General features: G+C 43.9%; 1 protein-coding gene across 1 annotated transcript in view; it reads right to left on the bottom strand.

Annotated features, from left to right (window-relative positions):
• Window positions 1-9,993: 9,993 nt before the first annotated feature.
• SLC4A5 (solute carrier family 4 member 5) overlaps window positions 9,994-26,969 on the bottom strand; it is a 105,110-nt gene continuing 88,134 nt past the window's right edge. Inside the window, exons 19-25 of the mRNA XM_044283126.1 lie at window positions 18,611-18,789; window positions 18,167-18,239; window positions 16,356-16,424; window positions 13,721-13,894; window positions 11,596-11,751; window positions 10,732-10,799; window positions 9,994-10,159 (exon numbers count right to left, since the gene is read on the bottom strand). Of these exons, the coding sequence (XP_044139061.1) occupies window positions 9,994-10,159; window positions 10,732-10,799; window positions 11,596-11,751; window positions 13,721-13,894; window positions 16,356-16,424; window positions 18,167-18,239; window positions 18,611-18,789 (885 nt within the window). The remainder of the gene's footprint in view (window positions 10,160-10,731; window positions 10,800-11,595; window positions 11,752-13,720; window positions 13,895-16,355; window positions 16,425-18,166; window positions 18,240-18,610; window positions 18,790-26,969) is intronic.

The following is a 26,969-nucleotide window of genomic DNA, read 5'->3' as shown; positions in this document are numbered from 1 at the left end:
ATTGAATTGTATTTTTGCTGCACAAGTAGAGGCAAGTGGTAAGTCACAAGCAGATCTAACAACGTCAAGGGTAACCCGCTGCTAATATCTGTTTGAAGGGATTAGTCCTCCGGGAGAGATTGGAGAGCTCTGCCTCTTCCTCCTAAATTGTATGTGTTTTAGGGCCTTGTGCTTTGCCAAGGTTGTGTATGTCCTTAGGTCTTGTGCATTGCCAAACCAAGGAAAATTTTGTAGCTACCTGTTCAAACATCAAGGTGACGAAGCGAAAAGCTATTTATAGACCTTGGTGCTTGGAAGGGAATACAGGATGAAGCCACCTTTCTCTTTGCGCGCGTATCATAGCATCGTGGAGGGATTACAGTACATGACACCCCCATGCTCCATATATGACTATGGCCACGTTGTGGAGTATTTAAGCGCTTTGTGCAGTATGTATTTGGTTCACTGCTAGAGAGAAACTCCCACAATGCCCTTCTGTAGGATGATAGCTGTAGGCTGTCAGAGAATGATGGGAGTTGTAGTTTTGCAACAGCTGGATGGCCGCAGGTTGAGCTTGCCTGCCTTAGAGCATATACCCTAGGCACAAGCCGATGGCGGCTTGGTTCTTAAGTAAGGGTGAATGTAATGACCCAGAGTGCCATTACCACTCCGCCCCCCGCTACTGTCTTCTATGGGCCCTCTATAAAAAACACAAAAAATAAAGAATGCGGGATGCAGAAACAAAACTGGTTATCCTTCAAGGGTTTTTATAGATGTGGACGGTGCTCCAATTGCAGAATTACTTCGTTCCCAAAAAAGACTTTGAAGGTAAGCTCGACCCAAAATTCATTTTCTCTGGAGATTAGAGAGGGCTTAACATGTGATTCGACAAACGTGATTTATCTGATTGAGTGCCCATGTCAAAAACAGTACATTGGACGCACGAAACGTACTCTAAAGAAAAGGATATCAGAACACGTAAATAATATAAAGAAAGGATACGAATTACACTCCTTATCCAAACATTATAGGGACCATCATAGAAGTGATCCATCCAGCCTAACATACATGGCAATAGAAAAAGTAGAACATCCGTGGAGAGGAGGAAACCATATCCTCAGAATGTCTAGGAATGAATCAAAGAGGATATTCGAGTTTGATTCACTCATCCCAAGGGGTCTAAATGCAGACATGGAACTTTTTGGATTTCTATAGGGGGATGTTGGTCTGTCATGAATGAGACATCTGGCGTCTGGCCGTGTTACTGGCACCCAGATCTCCCCTTCCTGGCAGGCTCGCATCCCTATCCACATCATAAACAGTACATATACGAAAAAGAAATACGAAAAGTGCTTCCCCTCATCATCTTCGACTTAAACTTTGAATTTTATTAAATTTTATCAAATTTTAGAAAAAACGCACCAGAAACGCACCGAAACCGCAGGTGCGTTTTTGGGTCAGTTTGAAGTTTTGGATGAGGATATATAATGTTGAGACCGTTTAAGCGAAAAATAATGAAAAATACCCATTTGTTTCAATTTAATATTTCAATTTAATAAAACATAGGTCTCCATTTATCTATGAGGGATGTAAGATGATCATCCCATATGGAAAATTGAGACTTCATTCTCGATACATTAGTTCACCATCATCGGTTTTTAGATATTGTCTTGGTTAATATATAAAGTTTTTATAAATTTTTACGTCATATTATAAACGCATAGGAACCGTAGGTGCGTTTTTTGGTGAATTGGACTATATTACCAGCACACTTAAGCGTTTAATTTATATTTTTTATTATTGTTAATTCAAATTAAAGCTGCAGATTTTAATCAAGGTAAAAGCAATTGAAAAGATATATATTACCAATGTTAAGGACATATGGATCTGTATTACATTATATTTGGAGCATTTGAGTTTATAATTGGATCCCTATAAGATGAAAATCCATATCCGGATCTTCCATGCCCCTCACTGTCCCAGCATGCAATTGACCAATTAAGGACGATATAAAAATGACCTCTCAAACCCATTGTCTGTACCACTGAGGAAGGGGCTGCTGTACCCCGAAACGCGTTTGGTTTGCAGACAGTGAGGGACAAGAAAAGAAAGCATTTAACATCTATGATCGGATACTGAACAGATTTGAAAACCCCGCCTGGAATCGGAAGTCACGTGACCTATCCAGCAGTACCACGTGGGACGCCACAAGCAGGTCCTGGAAGGCCAAAGCAACAAAGACTATCGCCAAAACAGCCGGGTGTTTTAATCTAAAGAGATCGGACTTACATTTCCACGCAGCTCATAGAGCGACTGCATCTCACAGGAAATCCAACCTACAGGAGTGGTAAAGTACATTTAAAACTCCCAAACAATATTGTACTAATACAAAAAACTCATTGTGACTTTTCTACAACGCAACTCTTCCCTTGCCTTTACCCTGGTGGCTATCAGGAAAACCGCACATCAAAGCCGGATAGACTAATTAGCGTTTTTAGAAGGGATCACGTTCTATATGTTTTTATATGGTTATATATTATAATTTTATTGCAATTTTATTGTATTTTATTGTGATTTTTATGGTGATTTTTACGCAACAAGTTGCGAATATAAAATAATATTTTCAGATCTATGCTGTTGTCTGATTGTTGCCCGATATTGAGTGACGCCATAATTCTATTTTCGTTAACTGCATTTTATCAGCAATAGGGAGTGCTGTGTGGTAGAGCACCTATTCCATAGGTAAACAGTGAGTGAGCCGCCAAATCCTTTGCTATTGCCAGGCATGATACTAGTCGTGACGTCACTCGGCCAGCGGTAAACAGTGAGAAGGCCGCGGCGCTGCTGGAGCGCCGATGCCTTCTCAAACAGCTGATCGGCGGGGGTCCCGGGGGTCGGACCACTGCCGATCAGATGCTGATGATCTATCCAGAGGATAGATCATCAGTTTAAACAAACTGCAGAACTCCTTTAAAGAAATACCAAGGACAACTGGGAGCCACGGTGTGGACTACTCCTGAAGGGTGAGGGCCTGTTGGCATTGTTTTTATGTTTCAGGTTACCCTTGTTTTTAGTCCTCACCCGGATGATCATATTTAGTAAGGACTCCCCACAGCTACCAAAAATCCAGGTTACTCATAATATCCCTTTTTACTCATAATATCCCCCCTTTTCAGGTTATTTGGGTGCCCCGACTAAAAAGGTTCTTTTTGCTAAAAAGGTTCTCATGACCTGTGCTGCTGTTTTATATTGCTACCCATGTGAATTACAAATGACTTTATTACCTCATTTGGATTACAAATAGTGACGTTACTGTTTCCCGTGGATTACAAAGGACTTTGTTGCACTTAACGTTCCAGTTCGGTGCACTTTATCTACAAGCATTGAAGAAAAGGACTCAAAAGTGAATTTATTGCACTATTTAATTGCATTTCGTATTTATCTTACTATTTCTGCACTAACCTTTTAAGTTTTCAACAACATTTAAGTATATTATGTCCATTGTGTGTATTTTTTTTTTATAAGTGCCGCAATGTGACATCATGCACTTTAAATGGACTTTGGTATAATTCTTTAGTTAGCCAGATAGTCAGCACCTTACTTTTACAGTTCAATATGGACTGCCTCTGAGGACGTCTGGCACGTCACAAGCAGGTCTGACATCGTCTTTGCTCATATGGACTGCCTCTGAGGACGTTTAATACTAATGGTGCTTATTGTACCTTGTGTCAGTTTAGATAGCCTAGGTATACATTGAATTGTATTTTTGCTGCACAAGTAGAGGCAAGTGGTAAGTCACAAGCAGATCTAACAACGTCAAGGGTAACCCGCTGCTAATATCTGTTTGAAGGGATTAGTCCTCCGGGAGAGATTGGAGAGCTCTGCCTCTTCCTCCTAAATTGTATGTGTTTTAGGGCCTTGTGCTTTGCCAAGGTTGTGTATGTCCTTAGGTCTTGTGCATTGCCAAACCAAGGAAAATTTTGTAGCTACCTGTTCAAACATCAAGGTGACGAAGCGAAAAGCTATTTATAGACCTTGGTGCTTGGAAGGGAATACAGGATGAAGCCACCTTTCTCTTTGCGCGCGTATCATAGCATCGTGGAGGGATTACAGTACATGACACCCCCATGCTCCATATATGACTATGGCCACGTTGTGGAGTATTTAAGCGCTTTGTGCAGTATGTATTTGGTTCACTGCTAGAGAGAAACTCCCACAATGCCCTTCTGTAGGATGATAGCTGTAGGCTGTCAGAGAATGATGGGAGTTGTAGTTTTGCAACAGCTGGATGGCCGCAGGTTGAGCTTGCCTGCCTTAGAGCATATACCCTAGGCACAAGCCGATGGCGGCTTGGTTCTTAAGTAAGGGTGAATGTAATGACCCAGAGTGCCATTACCACTCCGCCCCCCGCTACTGTCTTCTATGGGCTAACACAGTGTCATCCTATGCATTTATTTCACTCAACTACAATGCGCATTGCTATTTCTATGCAACTGTTAATGTTCATGTAATGTACCTGGTTCACCAGAAGGTGGCAGAAAGCATGGCAGAGCTACATTTGCAGAGGATGGAACCTTCTTTCCATTCTAATTCTCCCTCTAAGAAGGGGAGGGTTCTAGTTAGAGGTCAGTGGAGAGTACCCCCTGCTTGGGGAAGAAAGCAGGTCCATGTCCCTGCTGGACATGTCCTGCCAGCTAGAGCATCTTCAGCTCTGCTGGACACAGAGGCCATAGCCTGAAGCCTCTGAAGCCAGGAGGTATAGATTCCCTGGTATTAATCTAGAGACGGACTGCAGAGAGAAGTTGCAGCATAAAGAAAGACGCAAAGTTATACAGTAAGCTTGTCAGCACAGTAGAGCCAGAGAGCAAGAGATGTAGCAGGGTTGAGTTTGTTTGCCTGCCAGAGTTAATGCTAATGCCTGCTGGGAACCAAGACAAAGCCTGAAACTGTTGGAGAAACGTTTATTCAAGTACAGCTGTTATTGAACTTCATCACAAGGTCTGAACTCAATTTATTTCTTCAAATCCCTCGATTATTCCTCCTATTTGCTCTGCTTCTGATGACAACGCCTGGCTTCCAGCGTATCCAGGTAGGAGCACCGTGACACGTGCACCAACATTAAGGGACATTTAGGCCACCCTACACCACTTTGGTATTCCTACACCTGGGTACCATCTACTACATCACTAAAAGGGGCCCTGTGCCTTTGTTGCTTCACTGCAACTGGCGTCACGAAAAACATTTGCTTTAAGTGACCCATGGCCGTTGCCCGTGTGTGTCACAGATGTCAGCATATTGTTGAGTGTTGATAGTCTGCACCCTTATCCTGATACTCTCCGCTTTCCTCAGAAGGGCTGACCCCCCCCCCCCTTCAAGTGGAGGATCTGACGTCATTGTCCCTTTTGTCTCGCCGCGTTTTGCTGTACACCACAATGACATTACATCCGGTACTGTAGGCTGAGATTACAGGAGTAATCCAGGAAAACTCCTTTAAGGAGAAACATAAAGATATCCATACTGTTAAGTACTTTAACATTTATTATTTTTATTTATTTTACATACTGTAGGACAATACAGAATTGAAAGGTTTGTGATTAGCCATTTTCTAGAATTCTGCCACCATTTTACTGTCTGTACAGACGGCTTCTGTTAGCTGTTAGTTACTGGTCAGGAGAAATGTATATGTAGAGGGTTAGGATCTGTAGAGAGGTATATTCAACTGGTTACATATACAAGCAAAATATTTCTGGACTGATGATTCATTTGCTTGTCTGTTCAAAAATATATTTTTTTTTAACAGGATGTCTGGTTTTGCTGCCTAAAAGTGAAATAGCAAAAAAAGCCGCCAATAAGCTGCGCCACCAATTAGCGCTTGCACTGGAGATGAGAGCAAGACGCCTTGCTTGTCTCCTCCCTCTCCCATGCTCTCTCCAACCTACCAGTTTTACCAGCAAGCTGGCAGTAGGCCACGGGGGAGGATAAAAAAAAAAAAAAAAAAAAAAACCTTCTCTGTCAGTTGGCACTACCCTAGACATTGGACCTCCGGTGCCTATTGGCAAATGTGGCCCTGAACCTCTGCTGAAATGTGTGTTTTAGCAACTACTTCCATTCCCTATTTAATAACAATTCTGAAGCATAATTTCCATTGACCCTATGTTGTGCCTTCCTTTATTATTCCTTCTGGAAGTTTATGAATTAATTGCTACCAGTTTACAATAAAGGTCCAGCTGGGTCTTACCAGTCTTCACTGCACAGTCCGCCACTGGTAGCACTGATTGGATAATTTAGACAGGGCAGGGACACACCTCCAACTGGTAACACCCATCTGATCCTTCATTGCTAGCAATCCATCCATAAACGTCTAGCAGGAATAATGGCACACATAGAGACGTAAGGAGGATTCCATCGCTGGAATTGCCTGCCAGATCCGTCAAAACGTTTGCAAACTGATGGCATTTGTTAGACGGATCAGGATCCATATGACAAATGTATTGAAATGCCGGATCCGTCTCTCCAGTGTCATCCGGAAAAACAGATCCAGCATTTATTTTTTTCACATTTTTTGAAGTCTAAGAATGACCAGACCGCAATGCCATATCCGTTTTGCCGCAACACTCGGGGCCGGATCTGGCATTAATGCATTTCAATAAGAAAAAATGCCGGATCCAGCATTCTGGCAAGTGTTCCGGAATTTTGGACGGAGATAAAACTGCAGCATGTTGCGGTATTATGTCCATCCTGAAAAGGCAAAAATACAGAACTGAAGACATCCTGATGCATCCTGAACGGATTGCTCTCCATTCAGAATGCATTAGGATAAAATCGATCAGTTCTTTTCCGGTATAGAGCCCCTAGGACGGAACTCAGTGCCGGAAAAGAATAACGCTAGTGTGAAAGTACCCTTAGACATTTTATTACATGTGGAATGCAAGTAGTTACTAAAACAGACATGTTAGAAGAGGAGACAGTTTCTCTTTAAATGATAAAACAAGGTCTCACTGCTCACTGGATTGGGGGTTTAAACCCAGTAATAATACAGTGAACTCCCCCTAGTGGTGGCAAATATGTAATATATTGTAAAAATATGTTCAAATAATGAAAATTCTGGTTCAATGGATATGCCGTGCACCACATTTATTATGTGTTTTAGACACTTTTGTACTTTGCTAGATGAGAGACATGTCTTAAAATGTGACAAATAGGGTGAAAATTGAATGAAAAGTTAGCTAAGCAAGAGGTAGCATAAAGTCACACAAAAGTGTCTAAAGGATGCACCAAGTTTATAATACAGCATGATCCACTGTGATACATTTAGCAAATGTAGTCTTAGGGTACTTTCACACTAGCGTTATTCTTTTCCAGGCACTGAGTTCCGTCCTTGGGGTTCAATACTGGAAAAGAACTGATCAGTTTTATCCTAATGCATTCTGAATGGAGAGCAATACGTTCAGGATGCATCAGGATGTCTTCAGTTCAGTTACCGAACTGCGTTTTGGACGGAGGAAATACCGCAGCATACTGCGGTATTATCTCCGTCCAAAATTACGGATCAGTTGCCAGAATGCCGGATTAAAAATACCGTCCTTCTGGTCTGCGTATGTGCAGACCGGTAAAAATGTGAAAAAAAAAAATAGAAACTGATCTGTTTGTTCGTATGACAAACGGAGAGACGGATCCGTTTTTTTGCAATGCATTTGTGAGACGAATCGGAATCCGTCTACAAATGCTGTCCATTTGCGTGCAGATTGCCTGATCCGGCGACGGAACTGCTTGCTGGATCATTCTGCCGCAAGTGTGAAAGTAGCCTGAGCTGGATAAATATAACTCAGTACTAATAAATCTGCTCCAATGTTTTCTTCTGAATTAGTACCCAGACCCGCTATAAGTTTGCCAATGCCTATGCCCAATTTCAAAAATGTACGCATAGACTTTTTATTTGCCAAACTGCTGCCCCTTGCAGTTAGGAAAAGCTGCAGCCTCTGGTTTAGTTCTTACCTTGTCTAACGGATGGCGCACGCCTGTTGATTGGGAAAGGTATAGACCCGGGTGCCCTATATATGCCCAGTCTTATAAACTATAGACCACACATACATGAAGGATTCTATGGCATGGTAAATCTCTTGCTCCTCTGGATTGGTCATCAGTATCTGATCGGTGGGGGTCCCGGGTGTCAGCTGTTTGAGAAGGCAGCGGTGCCTTTCTCTGCCTTTCCTAGGCCGATAGGATCATCTCCATTCAAGCGCTGTGCTTGGTAAGCTGCGAGAAGGCAGCAGCGCTCTCACGGGTGCACCGCTTCCTTCTCAAAACAGCTGATCAGTGGGGGTCCCAGGGGTCGGACCCCTACTGATCAGCTACTGATTACCTATCCAGAGGAAAGGTCATTATACAAAATAAAAAAAAACTTGGAAAACCATTTTAAATAACGATATTGGTAATATTAGCAGCAAGTGGGCACAGTCATGACCGACTCAAAACAAATCATATCAATAAGTGAGGATACTGCTTTAACCTGAGGAACTGTGATTTATATGTATTGTTCTAACCTGAGGAACTGTGATTTATACTGCGCCGCAACAAGTACAATAATCAAGCAGCATCCCTACTCTGTTGTGCTTTGTTTCATCCATTCAGAGTGACTGAACTGTCAGGCTACATCTACACAACGACAATAAGTCGTGCGACAGATAGGGCACAACTACACTGCAACATTTGTAGCGCAACATTTTGTTGCACTAATAACGCGCCACAATTTTTATAATGGCAGTCTATGGTGTCGCGCTGCAACATGCAACATGCTGCGACTGTGACGCAACAGTCGCAGAAAAATCCATCTTGAATGGATTTTCTGCAACTGTTGCGTCGCAGTCGCAGCACGTTGCATGTTGCAGTGTGACACCATAGACTGCCATTATAAAAATTGTGGCGCGACATTAGTGCAACAAAATGTCGCGTGACAAATGTCGTCGAGTAGACGTAGCCTTACTGTGCAGAGACGGTCATCGTGCTGCAGATATTAAGGGCTATGCTATATGTGTAAATCTAATTTGATGTGGCCATTTATAGTTTATCCCACACCAGTGGTACTATTTTTCCTGCTACCTAGAATCATTAAAGGAGTTATTTCATTGGTAGGACTGTATTTTATATTATTTTTTATTCATATTTATTACTTATTTTTGATAAATATATATTTTTTTTTACTATGCTCCAGATATAGTGTGTGCCATCCAGATTTATTCTAAGTGTTTTGTATATCAGGCGGGGGGTACGCCTAGGGTAGAGCACCACAATCTGAACAAGTGAGCCGCTATATTTCACTCTTTCAAAACAAATCATATCAAAGAAAATCACTACGGATGTGACATATCTGAGCAGAGAAAATTATTTAGATCGTAAATACATTTGTTCTGGTCAGTCAATCATCATCATAGCAAGTGAACTAATAGGAACTCTAGCTTTATGCACTGTAAAACACTATCACTTTCCGTGTCCTATCACTTGTCTGCAGGACTGTGCTAATGGCTGACTGCCATGGGCACTGTGAGTTAATGCTTCCAAAATAGCCTGCCCATCAACACCCTCCGGTTCATCCCCCATACAGTAAAGGCTCTTCTACTATCTTACTGAAAATAGAGAGTGAGTGAGAACTGATGGCTGTAAGGGATAAAATAAATAAGTGACCATAACAGAATTTCTATGACACCCATGAACAGTGCTGCCCTAGGCAGGGGCCTATATTACCTATACAGCAAGACCAGCCCTGATTGAATGATACTGGAAGGACCCCAAGTAACCAACGGCGGATGGAAGATTTGTTTCCGTGTAAATTATTGCAGTTTTGACCTTAAAAGAAACTGAAATCACAAAAGTTTGTACACTTTTTGTACCCTTTGTACACAGAGCCTGGTGATAACAGCATTTTGGAATGAGACTCAGATGCCCTGGTGCCACATCCCAACACAGTTCCAGGACGCCCAAGACTTTGTAGCCAGATAGGACCTGTTAGGAGGACTGCTATAAAGTGGTTTCACTGCCCCGATCTCGAGGATTCTTCTCCATGTCAGAGTCATCATACTCAGAATCCATCTCGATCTTCACTTGCGGGACAGCACCGGCTACACTTCTAGGATAGCCGATAGCTGGAGATGGAGGGCAGGAGATCTTCAGGTGCAGAGTAATGCTGTAATAAGGAACATCACCGGCAACATTATTATTTGTGGTTAAAGGGTTTTTCCAACATCAGTATCTTATCTGTGGGGGTCCGACACCTGGGACTCCCACCGATCAGCTGTTTGAAAAGGCATTGGCACTCGCCGTAGTGCCATGGGCTTTTCACAGCTTTCCCTAGGCCGAGTGACATCACGTTCATCGGTCACATGGCCTAGGCACAGCGCAGCCCCATTGAAGTGAATGGGGCTGGGCTGCGATACCAAGTACAGCCACTATACAATGTACGGCGCTGTGCTTGGTGTACACAGAGAAGACAGTGGCGCTGCGGCGAGCACCACTTCCTTCTAAAACAGCTGATTGGTGGGGGTCCTGGGTTTTGGACCCCCTCCAATCAATTACCAATGACCTATCGAGAGGATAGGTCATCAGTAAAAAGATCTCAGAGAACCATTTTAAAGGGTTTTCCGACCATTAACATTTATCACTTATCTATAGCCATTGTACGGTGCAGAGCAGGAAGAAGTTAATTAAATTCCGGACAATGACTGGAAAACTACTGTGTAGATATCAATTTGCACCCACCTGCGATCTATATCAGATCCGTTTGCAGAGGAATCTGAATGCAGAGCCTCTGAATGGCCAGTTCTCTCCTATAAAAAAATAAAATATGCAAAGTTAGCAGTTTTTCACCCGAACCAGAACGGTACAGCTGTACTGTAGACCCATGGTGTGATGCTGCCCTCTAGAGGTGCATTAATTGAATCGCTTCTGCAGTAACTGGCAATAAGTACAATATATTTATGTGGGAGAAAAGCGCCATCTGGTGTCCATTAGCTGGAAAGGACAAATAAGTTCTACTCAGTAGCTTTTTATGGAAAAAATTGGATAGTGTGTCAGAAAAAGATTTTATGTTGAGAAACCCTGATCATGAATGAGATGAAATGTTGCAGGATTAAATAACTTAAATAAAAGATGCATTGGTTGCAAATGAAGTTGTAGACATCAGGTATGTGTGGGGAGATTTTGTCAATGTTGTTGGGATCATTAATCTATGTCAGTGTACTGTGGTTCCTTGGGGCCACCACAAAACATTATTCTCCCACCATCTATTCATGGACATATCATCAACAAGGTCTAATAGGTTATCTCTGAATTATCTCATAAGAAATAGACCATAGTGACAACTTTTTAGCTCTGAATTCAGCTCCAAGCAGGGTTATCTTCTGCTGGACCTTTGGGGCCCATTATTGTGTTGGAGTCTGGGCCAACCAAGAGATCCTCTAGTACTCTTATGATCTTCTACCCATCCCTCTCAGAAGATCTCACTAAAACAGGCTGGTTACGAATACAAATATCTAATGCTATAGACACCTCATGGTCAACATAGCTTCCATAGCTATCTACTGTATAATCACCACTGCCATCTTCACATTTATCCACACTTACCTCATCACTATCCACTTCGTCTTTCCCTTTCTTCTTTTTGTTCTTGTCTTCCTGCTTTTTCTTTTCTTTTTCTGGTAATATGTCATCCAACCAGGCAAGGTCATGTTGGCTGAACACCCAGTCCAGCATCTTTCTCACCATCATCAGGCCAAGGATCTGAGAAGAAACCATAAACATAGCCCATGTTAGGATTTATACATGAAGGAGTATATCAGGGGGATGGAGTAAGTCAGGGAGTGACCAATCTACTAAATCATTGCAGCTCCAGAAGCAGGGTTTGACTTTATTTTAGACCACACATTAGATGTCTTGTGTACTTGAAGAGGTGGCCTTGCATGACCTCTGTTATTCTGCATACCCCCCTCTGGGTCACATACAACAGTGTACGAATCTGCAAATCCATGGGATGTGTGCATAGTATGCAATGCAGCACGATGTGCAACATGAGACCAAGTCTTGTGCAACCAGCTTTGCCCTTGTACATATAGCACAAAGGTGGGGTAAGGGTACTTTCACACTAGCGGTTTTCTTTGCCGGCATAGAGTTCCGTCACAGGGGCTCTATACCGGAAAAGAGCTGATCAGTTATATCCCCATGCATTCTGAATGGAGAGTAATCCGTCCAGGATGCATCAGGATGTCTTCAGTTCAGTCATTTTGACTGATCAGGCAAAAGAGAAAACCGTAGCATGCTACGGTTTTATCTCCGGCGAAAAAAACTGAAGACTTGCCTGAATGCCGGCTCCGGCATTTTTCCCCATAGGAATGTATTATTTCAAAATACCGGAATGCTGGATCCGTCATGCGCAGACCGGTGAAAATGTGAAAAAAGATACAAGACGGATCTGTCTGTCCGCATGACAAGCAGAGAGACGGATCCGTTCTTGCAATGCATTTGTGAAACAGATCCGCATCTGGATGCGTCTCACAAATGCTTTCAGTCACATCCAGATCGGCGGATCCGGCAGGCAGTTCCGACGACGGAACTGCCTGCCGGATCACACTGCCGCAAGTGTTAAAGTAGCCTTAGGGAACCAGAGGCAACAGGATGAGCACATTAATTAACATTTATAGGCACTCAATGTGCTCCATTACTTTAGCTGGATTTATTTCTAAGGTTAAGTAAGTTGGTAAGTCAATCCCGTTCTACCTGTTAGGGTACTTTCACACTAGCGTTTTTCTTTTCCGGTATTGAGTTCCGTCCTAGTTTTATCCTAATGCATTCTGAATGGAGAGCATTCCTTTCCGTATGCATCAGGATGCATCAGTTCAGTCCCTTTTACGGATCCGGCATTAGTTTTTGTTGAAATGTATTAGTTCTGGATCCGCGGTTAAAATTGCTGCATTGACGGATCCGTTCTTCCGGTCCGCGCATGCACAGATCTTTAAATCTGTGGGGGGAAAAAAATACCGGATACGTTTTTCCAGATGACACCGGAGAGACGGATCCGGTATTTCAATGCATTTGTCAGATGGATCCGCATCCGTATCCGTCTGACAAATGCCATCCGTTTGCGTTCGGATTGCCGGAATCCTCTGCCACAAGTGTGAAAGTTACCTTATCCTACAGTGCTGATTTACAAAGTGCACAACCTTTTTAGGTTTAAGGGTCAGATTTTCAAAAAGCACCAGTCTCAACGGTCACAAGAAAACCTATAACATTTTGATAGTTTATGCCTTAGTTGTCTCATAAGTGGGGGCTACATTTGTAGGAGAATAAAGAAACAGAATAATTGGCTCTTGCGCCCTAGTACCTAGTGCCCCCTTAACAGTGGCAGCCACACTGTACCTCTCATAACCCCCATTACAGTGCCATCCACACAAGGCACCGATAGCACTGTCTGTATTCTAGGTGTATACTATATGTCAGCAGCCACTAGAGCACTCACAGGTATCTTCCAGGTCCTGCTCTGATATCTATGATCAGTGCAGGAAAGAAGTATGCGGTTGTGTCATAATGAACCATCAGGACACGGAATAACATGTTGGTGCTCTTATGCCACACAGAGTGGCATTGTGGGCTGCAGGCTTTACACACCTGACCTATAGGAAGGCAAAGCAATCCCTATGAGAATGCACACATAGTTTCACTGAGGGTATCTATAGATGCCAAACCTGTTCCTCACCATGACTGGGAAAATGATGGCAGCAACCGTAGACTTCAGAATCCACAGAACAGCAAGACAGACAATCTGGACAACGGTGAAGAGATGAACTCGACGTAGAGGAACATGTCGGAGATATGCATAGTCGGGCTGGTGCTTTGCAGGCATCATGAAGAGCTTACAGCGATCCCAGAACTGGCAAGAATGAGACAGAATATTTTTTAGTGTTTCACTTTTTTTCCAGAATATTAGTAGATCATAATGACACTCCAGTGCTGAGGTTGAAATAATGAGAGGAATGGCTGTGGGATGGATACCTACTGGACCATTTATGTCTATGGAAGAGAAAACATTTTCTAAAAATGCTTTATGGATCAGGCTTACCAATGACTACACCAAGGCTAGGCAATGGGATTGTGTTTTATGGTTTATTACAGGACAGTATATTCTCCGACCTTGCTAAGAACAACTCATGATGGACGTTCCACAAGACCTTAACCAATTGTTGGGTCTACTCTAGCCTTGATACAAAATTAGATATGGCCTCTAATTTGGGTACAAGATGAGATACGGTTGGGCATGGAAGCATACAGATTCTGTATGATATCCTGCAGCACATCTTCCTACAGATGCTACAGCTGGGCCTGTAGATCCTGCACACTCATAGGTGTGAGAGGCATCAAATGTGGCTGCAGGATGTCCTGCACATATCGCTGAGCTGTTAATGTCCCTTGTATCACTACTAGGGGTGACCGACTGTCCTATGTGATGGCTCCCCAGATCATAACACCAGTATTTGGGGCAGTGCATTGCCCAACAGCAAAATTGAAGAGCTCATAACTTGGCTGTACTTATACAAAACCTGGATTCTTTGATAAGGACAATACAGTTCCAGTCTTAAGTCCAGGTTTCTTGTTCACGGCATGACTGCAAACTAAGGCAATGGTGGCTGTCTGTCAATGGCAGGACATATACTGGGAGGCGTGACACCAAATTTCCTTCTGCCAAGTGACTGGAAATGTTTCAGGCAGATACAGGGGTGTAATTTAGGTGCCACCTGTATCTGGGTGGTGGGTAACGAAAATGTGGGAGCTACTTGTACTTGTAGGCCAATCAAATGATCATCTCCACTGGGGGTCTGTCTGGGCTGCCCAGAGCCTGTTCACTGTGTGTGCATGCCCTCACGTAACCATTGCTCCCAACACCTCCTAACAACTAGGTCAGAACTGCCTAGATGACAGGCAATAAGTCAAAATGACCATTCTGTTTCTCTCAGTCTAATAAGAAGCACGAGTTTTGCAGCAATCCTACATTTCTTTTTGGGTGTTTGGTACTATCTCTCCTTGGGGAGAGAGCACCTTAATCGGAGGAGAATTATAGACCATACATGCTCCTCTGGAATTTTGGGAAGAAAGCTCTGCCTCTAATGCCAGCAGATGTATCCTATAAGTCAATGTTCAACCATTTAAATAGGCCTTGAGACATGACTCTTATATTAAATAAGCCAGCTTCTCATCTGCAGACAGTTGTTTTGGGGTGATGTATGCATGGCCTATATGTCTCCTCATGGCATTAAGGCGCTCACTCCCCAAGGAGAGATAGTACCCCACCAAATTCTAACTTTAGGCCTCTCATCCAGTTAAGCCAGTACTCTCTATTTCTGAGTCATATCTCAAGTCCTTTTTAAAGGGTCGAACATTGACTTCTAGGATAGCTGCCTTACATCTGGTGGAATCAGATGCAGAGCTTGTTAAGACCTCATTTGCATCCCTTCTTTCTGTGTGTCTTATTTTTGTTGTTGTCAATGAAGAAGAACACATCCAGACACCTTGTCATGGACTAATTGCAGCAAACAGGAGGTCACAGAGGGACCCAAACATAAACCAAAGCAATGATCCAATGACATATACCTCAATAGTAAGCTGACATAATTTATGGAGGCCATACTGAAGGACATAGAATCTTTACCAATATTAATGGCTGGTTTGGTGAGGGATCTGCTTGCTTCCATATCTCCTATGCACTGCTGGCCTTAGTGGTTAACACCATCAATCTCTTTTCATTGCCCGATTTTATAATACAGAGATGTTCCACAATATCAATCAGAGGCATTAAAAGCAGCTGTTAGCTCCAAAGCAGAATATCATGACTACCTTCAACAGCAAGTGATATAGTAAGATATTGAAAGCTCAGGATTATATCAGTCTCTGCAGAATCAATGGTTTAATTTAGTCTTTCCCTTGGAATCCTATCCATCAGTTTCTTTCACTCTCCCCGTCAACCAACCACACATTTTTCTAACTGCACCATAGCAGCTTATATGTTGGCTGCTTTGGTAGTTGTAGCCATGATTTCCAGACCTATCATAGGTCACTATGACATATTAAAAGTTTTCCGAAAATGAAGTTACTTGATGGTTCAGTTGGGGACAGTTCATTGAGTTATGTATGGCCAACATACACATACAAATATATTTATGAAACAAATATGAAAAATAGATCTCCCAAATTCAAAGGTCTGCTAGCTCTACTCTCTCTACAGGTATGTTAGTGTTACAATGGAACCCAAAGGGGCAAAAAAAGGGAGAACATACACTGAATTAATATATTTTATCACATATTTTGGTAGGTTAGGATAGTAAACAGCTGACCCTCACCTGGATTCCATTGAGCGAAGCAACCCCCATGTACAGAAAAATTCCATAAAGGACAGGCATTGGAATGTACTAAAAACAAGGTCACAATAATCTTCAGTTAATAAGGACAATAAGAAGTTTACCGTAACTACATAACTTTTTATGTGTTGAGATATTTGACATTGTAAGGCATGATTTTGTGCATATTAAACATCCCTGTTAGGAGGGAGTGAGAAACTAAATGAGTAAAATATGCTTAAAATTGGTTGAATAGTGTGCAGGGCTGAAAATAATAATAATAATAATCGTAATGATCATACTTTATCAGTAACCTATAAATGCTAAGGGAGCCCAATACTTACCTCAGAGTATGGAGGAATGTGTATTGTGTGTGGCATCCTGCTAAATAGGAAATCAGGTCAGGAACAGCCACTGGTAGGGAAAAACCTGACAATCAGGACCTGCCTGGGCATGGAGGATCTGAAGGGAAGCAACCCAGCAGATCCCTCTCCCCATGCTCAGCTTTGCTTGAAACTGTGGAGGGAATTTGTCAAGTCTTGTGCTCCAGTCTTCTGGCATCAAAAAGTCACAACTTCCTTCCGCAAGTCCATTTTGTGTAAAAAAAATTTAAACTTTTTGCATTTTTCACATTTCAGAGTAAAACACAGGGGAAGATTTCATACACCAGTCTTAGTAAAGAGTCCAGTAGGATACTGTGTGGCAAATTTACTAAGAGACGCAGGCTTCTTAATCAATGTGGCACATCTTGGGATGTTCATGCTCCAGAAACTGTAATCTACACCAGTTATGAGCTATAACTTGTTTTATTTTCTGGCGTGAAGTCAGATAAATCTGTCCTTGCTCCTTTGCACTAAGCTCCCCACACACTTTTTTTTTAAGTATTGAGAGGCAGAGAATCCCCCAAAAGCCGTATTTAAGCTAAAAGGACTTGCACAAAATGTGCAACTTTTTGGCGTTAGAAGACTGGCTTGATAAATTCTGCCCATTGTCCTTTACAATTTGAGAGCCCATTAGTATTTCATGCTGCTCATGGTTAGGGTATCGTGAATCTATTGACAGTTTTCCTTTAACCCTTTATAGTAAGGATGCTCAACCTGCGGCCCTCCAGCTGTTGTAAAACTACAACTCCCACCATGCCTTTCTGTAGGTTAATAGCTGTAAGCTGTTCAGGCATGCTGGGAGTTGTAGTTTTGTAACAGCTGGAGGGCCGCAGGTTGAGCATGCCTGCTTTATAGGAACCTTTTCATGACAGAGGTACTTTTACTATGGAGATGGTGTAATTTGGTGCATTATTTGCCCCCTTCCCCATTGTTATTTATTTTTAGTATCAATCCTCTTCCTGACGTCCTATGGTTCTGGCAAATGTGCAACCAACTTACTACAGTGTATGCGATGTAATGTATTCGCATACTACGCATAAAGGACCTAGGAGTATTGCTATGGTTCATTTTGTTCTATTATAGGTTAAATTTAGTTTTATAGAAAGAAAATTTTATGTTATCAAAAATCATGAGACTGGGTTATGGAGAATTATGTGTGGCTCTACACTAGGACCAAACGGTGGAATATGGCTCCACTCCAGATCTGCCCTTCAAATAGATGTAGAATTTGGTTACTGAATGTCTAAGCAGTTGATGGTGTACAACATGGATGTCAAACTCATGGCCCTCCAGATGTTGCAAAACTACAACTCCCATCATTCCCTGATAGCTGTAGTATGCCCAGGCATGATGGGAGTTGTAGTTTTGCAACAGCTGGAGGGCCACGAGTTTGACATCCCTGGTGTACAAGGAGACTAAACTAAAACTTACCTTGAGAACTGGAGCGAGGAAGACGGAGATCCCAGTAAGGACGAATACTATTATTCCGGTGACTCGCTGCTCCCTGGTGAATACAAAATAAGACGTGTCCAGTACTAACATTGTGGTTCACTAATAAGATCTGAAAACCCTTACTACATGTGTCGGAAATGATCAAATTCTGAAGATCCAACTGATATATAAGAACAATTCAAGTAAAATTCTCCATATTTGGAAATTCTGGAACCTATAAAATCTAGAGTGAGTCTGGTCACCTTTCTTGAGTCTCTGGGGACTGAGAACAGAGGTCATGAGATATGTCCATGCTTAGAGCAAGACTTTGTTGTGGCACATACTTTCACAATTGAGGCTTTTGAATAGCCCATGCCCATTAATGAGATAAATATTATATCTGAGTGGTTTATGTAGGTCATCAGGATATATAATCCTACCTACCTCACTCCCAAGAACTGTGGTTGTTCTCCAGGGGCACTGGTCTCTGTCTCCATTTTCAAGCTGTCAATGTGGGCAATAGAGATGACGGTGGCAGCCACATACCATGGCAGGCCCATGAAGGAGCAAACAACCAAAAGAACGCCAACCCAGAAGAGGTCTAGATGGTAACCACTGGCTTTCTGAAAAGACAAATGATGTTTCTAATACACGTCTTTCACTATTCTACACAAAATCCATAGTTCCTCAATAGATTCGGCAGTCTAACTTTGGTTTATCTGTGAAACCATTTTGCATTTTTAAAATCCATTGATATTAATCAATACAGATGAGTGAATTTCTTGAAATTCGTTTCAGGTCTGATTCTAACAAATCAGTCTTAAGATTAGATTGGAGTATGAATAAATTTGGCGTGAATTGAAAGTGCTCACCTTTCCCTGAAAAGTTCTGTATGACACTGTGAGGTCTCCTAGGACTGTATCCAACCAATTTCTAGCTCTTTAATGCCAAAACAGCATTAGTAATCTTAAAATGATAGTGACATGTACTGTATGGCTATGAGTAAACGTATGGTGGCTGGTGGTAACAAACAGCCAGTTTAACCCCTTTACAACATGCTCTGTACATGTATTTGCGACATTTCCAATGGTAAATTGTGACATTTGTCTCAGACTCTTACAATAAATAGATATGACCCTATCCAGGAAGGGTTTATATAAATCACCAGGAATAAAGCCTCTGTAGGCTAATAACCTCACTTGTCCCGGATATAAAAATTTAAATTTTACTAAGGCCTCATGTACACGACCGTTGTGTGCATCCGTGGCCGTTGTTCCGTTTTCCGTGATTTTCTGCTGACCCACTGACTTTCAATGGGTCCGTTGAAAACTCGGAAAATGCACCGTTGTTCTTCAGCGGCCGTGATCCGTGTTTCCTGTCCTATTTTTTTTCAAGTCAATAGGTCCGTGAAAAAACATGAATGCACACAAGATTGTCATCCGCGTCTGTGATCCGTGGCCGTAGGCTACTTTCACACAGACGGATCGCAGATCCGTCTGCATAAAAGCTTTTTCAGAGTTGAGTTTTCACTTCGTGAAAACTCATATCCGACAGTATATTCTACCACAGAGGCGTTCCCATAGTGATGGGGACGCCTCAAGTTAGAATATCCTACGAACTGTGTACATGTCTGCCCCCTGCTGCCTGGCAGCACCCGATCTCTAACGGGGGCTGTGATCCGCACAATTAACTCCCTCCCCAATATTATATTCATTGGTGGCCAGTGCGGCCTCCTCTCTCCCCCCCCTAGTTAAAATCACCTTCCCCCATCATTGGTGGCCAGTGCGGCCTCCCCTCTCCCCCCCCTAAGTAAAATCACCAGAGACAGCGGAGAGTTCCGATCGGAGTCCCAGTTTAATCGCCGGGGCTCTGATCGGTAACCATGGCAACCAGGACACTACTGCGGCACCTGAGGGGTTAATTGTGCGGATCACAGCCCCCTGTAAGAGATCGGGTGCTGCCAGGCAGCAGGGGGCAGTCATGTACACAGTTCTTAGTATATTCTAACTTGAAGCGTCCCCATCACTATGGGAACGCCTCTGTGTTAGAATATACTGTAGGATCTGAGTTTCACGATCTAACTCAAATCCGATGGTATATTCCAGGCATCCTCAAACTGCGGCCCTCCAGCTGTTGTAAAACTACAACTCCCACAATACCCTGCTGTAGGCTGATAACTGTAGACTGTTCAGGCATGCTGGGAGTTGTAGTTTTTCCAACAGCTGGAGGGCCGCAGTTTGAGGATGCCTGGTATATTCTAACATAGAGGTGGTGATGGGGACGCTTCAAGTTAAAATATACCATCGGATTGGAGAAAACTCAGATCCGATGGTATAATAGGGACTCCTGACTTTACATTGAAAGTCAATGGTGGACGGATCAGTTTGCAATTGCACCATATTGTGTCAACGTCAAACGGATCCGTCCCCATTGACTTGCATTGTAAGTCAGGGCCGATCCGTTTGGGTCCGCACGGACACCAAAACTATTTTTTTTTTTACTTTCCTTCATGTCCGTGGATCCTCCAAAAATCAAGGAAGACCCACGGAAGAAAACAACATTGCTTACCGGTAATCATTTTTCTCGATACCCATGACGGCACCCTGTGCGACTCAGGACCTCCCATCAGGACAGGAAACCTGAGAAGATAAAAAGGACACACCTCCACCTAACACCAGTGGAAGAAATAAATTGTTCTCTGGGGAGAAGTGACAAAGGATTAAAGACCCCTTCTCTTTTTTTTTGTTGAATTTTTTTTAATCTATATTACTTCATATAGACCTGGCAAATGCCCTATATATATATATATATATATATATATATATCTATCTACATGGGGAGGGAAATATCGGGTGCCGTCCTGGGTATCAAGAAAAACAATTACCGGTAAGCAATGATGTTTTCCCCTCACCCATGACGGCACCCTGTGCAAGATAAAGTAGAACCTGGGGGGGGGGGGGGGCACAGCCTGAAGGACTTTTTCCCCCAAAAAAGCATCAGAATGGAGCTGCAATCTGTAATGTTTGAGAAAGGCATGGGGGGGAGCTCCAGGTAGCCGCCCTGCAAATCTGAGCTAAAGACACATCAGCTCTCTCAGCCCACGAAGTAGACACTGCCCTAGTAGAATGGGCCCCAAAACCTGAAGGAGGGGGGAGACCCAAGGAAATATAAGCCCTAGCTATGGCCTTCTTCACCCATCTAGCAATAACCCCGCAGGATGCTTTTTTCCCCTTATTCCCTCCTAAATACTGGACCAGGAGGTTCTCGTCTTTTCTCCAAGGAGCCGTAACATCTAGGTAGACCAGCAAGCATCTCTTAACATCCAGGCAATGAAACCTTTCTTCCGTGCTATTGGAGGGGTTAGGAAAAAAGGAAGGTAACACAATGTCCTGGCTCCTGTGAAAATCAGAGACAACCTTGGGAAGGAAAGAAGGCAGGGGCCTGATAACTATTTGGTTATCCTGGATGATAGTATAAGGTGGATATGCAGAGAAGGCCTGGATCTCCGAGATCCTCCTAGCAGAGGTAATAGCCAGGAGGAAAGCCATTTTAATGGACAAGATGTCAATAGGGATCTTTAATAAGGGCTCAAAGGGTCTATCGGTTAGGGCCGTCAAGACCTTGTTCAGGTCCCAAGGAGGGGAAAGAGGTCTTACAGAAGGACGGATTCTGGCAGCAGCAGAAAGGAAACGTTTGACCCACGGGTGGATTGCTAATTGGAAGTCAAAAAAGTAGCTCAAAGCCGACACCTGTACTTTTAAAGGTGGAGGCCTTAAGTCCTTTGTCTAAACCTGCTTGTAAAAAGTCTAAAATCTTAGGGATTTCTGGAGGACTAAATGGATCAGGGCTAGAACCTAGAAAGGAAGAAAAGACATTCCAAACCCTATTATACTTCCTGGCTGTTGTAGTTTTTTACTACCTAGAAGGGGGGAAACAACTTTCCTAGAAAGCCCTCTCTTCAACCAGATGTCCCTGTCAATCTCCATACTGCCAATTGAAGAATCCCCGGATTGGGATGCCATACGGGTCCCTGGGAAAGTAGATCCTCCCTTGGAGGGATCACCCACGGGGGCTTCTGGCTAGACTTAAGAAAGTGGAGTACCAGACTCTCTTGGGCCACTTTGGGGCTACCATGATTATGGTGGCTCCCTCCCTCCGCACTTTCTTTAGAACCTGTGGAATTAGAGAAATAGGTGGGAAGGCATAGCCAAGTTCCTGGCTCCAATCCTGAGCCAGACTGTCTACCGCTGTAGGATTCTCTGTGTAGTTTAGGGAGAAGAATCTCTTTGTCTTTCTGTTTTTACGAGTGGCAAAGAGGTCTGTAGTTGGGGTCCCAAACTTTGTCACAATCTGGGAAAAAATCTCCTCATTCAGACTCCACTCTGCCTGACTGAGTTCTACTAGGCTTAGAAAGTCGGCCACAGTGTTCTCTTTCCCCTTCAAATGTATTGCGGATAAGACCAGGTTTCTGTCTTCTGCTATTTTGAAAATTTCCTGGCAGAGGAAGATTAGGGATGGTACTTTTGTTCCGCCCTGATGATTTATATAGGCCACTGTCGTTGAATTGTCCGAGTAAAAGACCAACTTTCTGTTTGAGACAACTGGAACTGCCACCTTTAGGACTCTTTCTACTGCTTTGAGCTCCTTGTAATTTGACGTGCAGTCCCGGGTTCTTAAATACCATCTTCCCTGCCAGTATTTTCCATCTGAGGGAGCTCCCCAACCCCACGGACTGGCGTCTGTCGTTATCAGTATGGGCTCTATGAAGAACCAAGGCATTCCTGCCGAAAGGTTCTTCTTGGACGTCCACCACAGAAGAGAATACCTTGCTCTGGAGGAGAGATGAAATTTTTCCTCTAGTGTTTGTGGGAGACCATTCCAATTCTTTAAGATATCCGACTGTAACGGTCTTGTGTGGATCTGCGCAAATGGTACGGCTGGAATTGTAGCCGTCAGGTGCCCCAGTACTGCCATCGCCTCTCTGATGGAACATCGGAAGGACCGGAAAAGGAACCAAACATGTTCTATTGTTGAAGACACTTTCTTCTGAGGGAGGAATGTCTTCTGAGCCGTGGAATCTAGCTGCATTCCTAAAAAGGTGCAAATTTGAGAAGGGGTTAGACAAGACTTCTCCAGATTCATCTTCCACCCCAGATCTTTCAACAGAGAACACACCAGGACAAGCTCTGTTTGTAACTGCTCCCTCGTTTGGGCTACGAACAAAAAATCGTCCAGATAGGGTACTACTACTACCCCAGACAATCGAAGAAATGCCACCATCTCCGCCACAACCTTGGTGAAAATTCTCGGGGCTTGAGAGACCCCAAACGGGAGGGCCCTGTATTGCAGGTGCAGAAGTTGGCCCCTTACTTAAACAGCCGTTCTTAAATACTTTTGGGAGGAAGAGTGAATTGGGATGTGATAATAGGCATCCTCTAGGTCTATACTTGCCATCCAGCAACCTTTGTATAAAAGGTCTATAGTCGTCTTTATAGTTTCCATCCGGAACTTCTTGTATCTCAGGAATTTGTTTAGATGCTATAGGTTCAGAATCATCCGAAAGGACCCGTTGGGTTTCTTTATTAAAAAGAGTGGAGAGTAAAACCCTTTGCCCACCTCCTTCTTTGGAACTTGGCAAACAACTCCTTTGTCCAACAATAACTGAACCTCTGCCTCTAGAACTGTGGACTTTAGAGGATCCTTCGGAGTTGCAGTGTGGATAAAGAAAACTTGGGGATAGGAGCGGAACTCCAACCTGAATCCCTCTGCTATCCCTCCCAAAACCCACTTGTTTTGGGTGACGTTTGACCAAGCCGGGAGAAAAGCAGAGAGTCTTCCCCCAACCTGGAGATTGGCGTCATTGCTTGTCCTTTGGTCTGTTATCCTGGGATTTAAAAAGGAAGCCGCTAGTTTTTCTTTGAAACCTATCCCTCTCTTTCCTATCGTATGGCTTGCCCCTCTGTCTTCTAAAACCCTGCTGGGGTTTACGAAAAAAGGGGTTCTTCTGAGGGACAGGAAATCCTCTTTTCTTGTCAGATGCCTTCTCCAAGATGTCATCCAGGGAGGACCCAAACAACCTATCGCCCTCACACGGAAGGGCACAGAGTCTGGCCTTAGACCCCTGGTCACCCTTCCATGATCTAAGCCAAATGGCTCTTCATAGCTGAGGATTTGGCGGCAAAGCGCATGACATCCGTAGAAGCATCCGTTAAAAAATCCGCCGCTTTAGCAAAGGTGGGAAGAGAGGCTAAGATCTCGTCCCTAGGCTTTTTCTCTTTAAGATGTGCCTCTAGCTGTTCAATCCATAATCTCAGGGACCGGGATACCCAAGTGGCTGCAACTGCGGGTCTAAGACAAGTAGCAGAAGTTTCCCACACCGTTTTAGATATATGTCTGCTTTCTTATCTAACGGGTCCGAAAGACAACCCAGATCATCAAAGGGGAGGGCAGATCTCTTTGCTATCTTAGCGACTGGAGCATCTACCGTACGGGCCCTATCCCAGCTGGAGGAGACTTTTTTCTCATAAGGATGTTTCCTTTTCACCGAGGAGGGTAAGAAGAATTTCCTGTCAGGATTTTTCCATTCTCTTTTAATAATCGCTTGCATGTTTTCATGAATTGGGAAGACCCTATGGTTTTTAGGGCCTACTGCCTAGAAGGCCTGGTCCGCAACTTATCTGGTCTGCTTAATGTCTTCCAACTGCATGGTTGCTCTGACCGCCTTTAGAGGATCTCCCTGAATAATCTTCATCCGAGGAGTCCGAATTACTAGCAAATAACTGTCCGGATTCTCCGTCATCGTCGGATGAGTCCATCTCTACACTGTCATACTCTGTGTCTCTCCCTGGTTTATCTGGGGACCTGGCACGGCTTTTACTGAATGCTTTGAAGGATGCCTTGATTATAGACTTCATGGATCTAGTAAGGGTCTGGGATTGCTCTTCTACCAGTTTATCTATACACGCTGAGCATAACGCTTTCTGATAAGATGCAGATAGGGACGTTTTACATTCCGCACACTCTCTGTGTTTTGTCTTGGAAGACGACTTTTTAGGTGGCTTAGGGATCTAAAAACAATCATATAAAACACCACATTAGCAAATAAAAGGAACGCTCTCACCCATTGAAGTTTTTCCTTTTCCCCGTCCTCAGACCAGTACCGGACTTGCGGGCCTCAAGGGTTCCTGGGGTTCAGCGCGTCCCTCTGTAGGCTCCGACATGCTTGAAAGCAGGATCGCTACACCAGCACATCCAAAATTGTGCCCCCGCTGGCTGCCTGAACCTGCCGCCGCATTTATAGTTTAAAGGACGCGCTCCGGCACTCTACTTCTGGGTCCTGCACGTCGGGATAAGCCCCGCCCCCCGACGTCATTTCTGAAAGACGGCCCCGCGCATGCGCATATGCGCACGGACACGCAGGCGTCATCTTGGAATTGGGAAGAGCGTGGGGAGCCGCCTGAACACGGCCACAGCGGCTCCCCGCAGGACCGGAGAGAGTGCAGGCGCAGGCAGACTTGTAGGGAGCGGCTTCCGGCACGGCCACAGAACTACCGCTCTCCAGGGATAGAACTTCCCACGGCACTAGCCACAGACCTTCCCCAGCTCTGGTGTCTATTCGAGGTATGTCTTTCTGCAGCGAGCTGCGCTGCTTCTCAGGATCTCCCATCCGGAGGACAGGAAACCTGAACTGGTGTTAGGTGGAGGTGTGTCCTTTTTATCTTCTCAGGTTTCCTGTCCTGATGGGAGGTCCTGAGTCACACAGAGTGCAGTCATGGGTGAGGGGAAAAAACGGACACGGATCACGGAACTACGGGACCCGTTTTTGCGGACCGCAAAAAAAAACGGTCGTGTGCATGAGGCCTAACTCAAATAAAAGGACTCCTATATCAGTAACTGTGAGCTAAAGAGAAAGGGTTAAAACTATCTAATGCTCTGTCAGTACTATAGCAGGTTATCTGTAACTGCAATGTCATCCGGGGGTGCACTCCCCATGCCTGCACACACTTGAACACTGTATTCACTGGGCAGTATCACACCGTCCTATATATGGTGTACTCTGGATGGTACTATGTGGAACCACTATTCACTCTTTTGTGGGCTCCATTAGTATTGTGCTGCACAGGAACTTCAATAGATGTAGACAGGCTTCTGGCACCCGTGCGCCTACGCCAGCACTTAGTTTCAGTGCACACATCTCCATCTTACTGCAACTGTCGCAGTTCAGCGCAGTGGCGCCCTTAGAAGGTAAGTCCCGGCGCAGGTATCGGGCACGCAGCCTAACTACAAGAACACACCCACCCGGATGACAGTGGTATGAGTCACTGTGATCTGTCGTCTGCCCATTGGCAGTATGGTATAAACTATATCCACACCTTCTTTTTCTTTGCACCGATTGGCTCTTTAGCCTGATGCTAGGGAAGGCAGCCCTTATAAGGTCTTTTCTCAAGTCTGTCCAATACCCCTGATAAAGCCAGATTAGCTGGCGAAACATGTTGGGGGACAGTTTAGATTTTTAGTTTCTGATACCTGTGTCAGGTCTGGCAACAAGTGCAGCACAATACTAATGGAGCCCACACAAGAGTGAATAGTGGTTCCACATAGTACCATCCAGAGTACACCATATATAGGACAGTGTGATACTGCCCAGTGAACACAGTGTTCAAGTGTGTGCAGGCATGGGGAGTGCACCCCCGGATGACATTGCAGTTACAGATAACCTGCTATAGAACTGACAGAGCATTAGATAGTTTTAACCCTTTCTCTCTAGCTCACAGTTACTGATATAGGAGTCCTTTTATTTGAG

Source organism: Bufo gargarizans, chromosome 2, assembly GCF_014858855.1.
Source record: "Bufo gargarizans isolate SCDJY-AF-19 chromosome 2, ASM1485885v1, whole genome shotgun sequence".
Classification (NCBI taxonomy): Eukaryota; Metazoa; Chordata; class Amphibia; order Anura; family Bufonidae; genus Bufo; species Bufo gargarizans.
The sequence above is the reverse complement of the archived record's forward strand: the minus strand, read 5'-3'. Positions and strand labels throughout refer to the sequence as shown.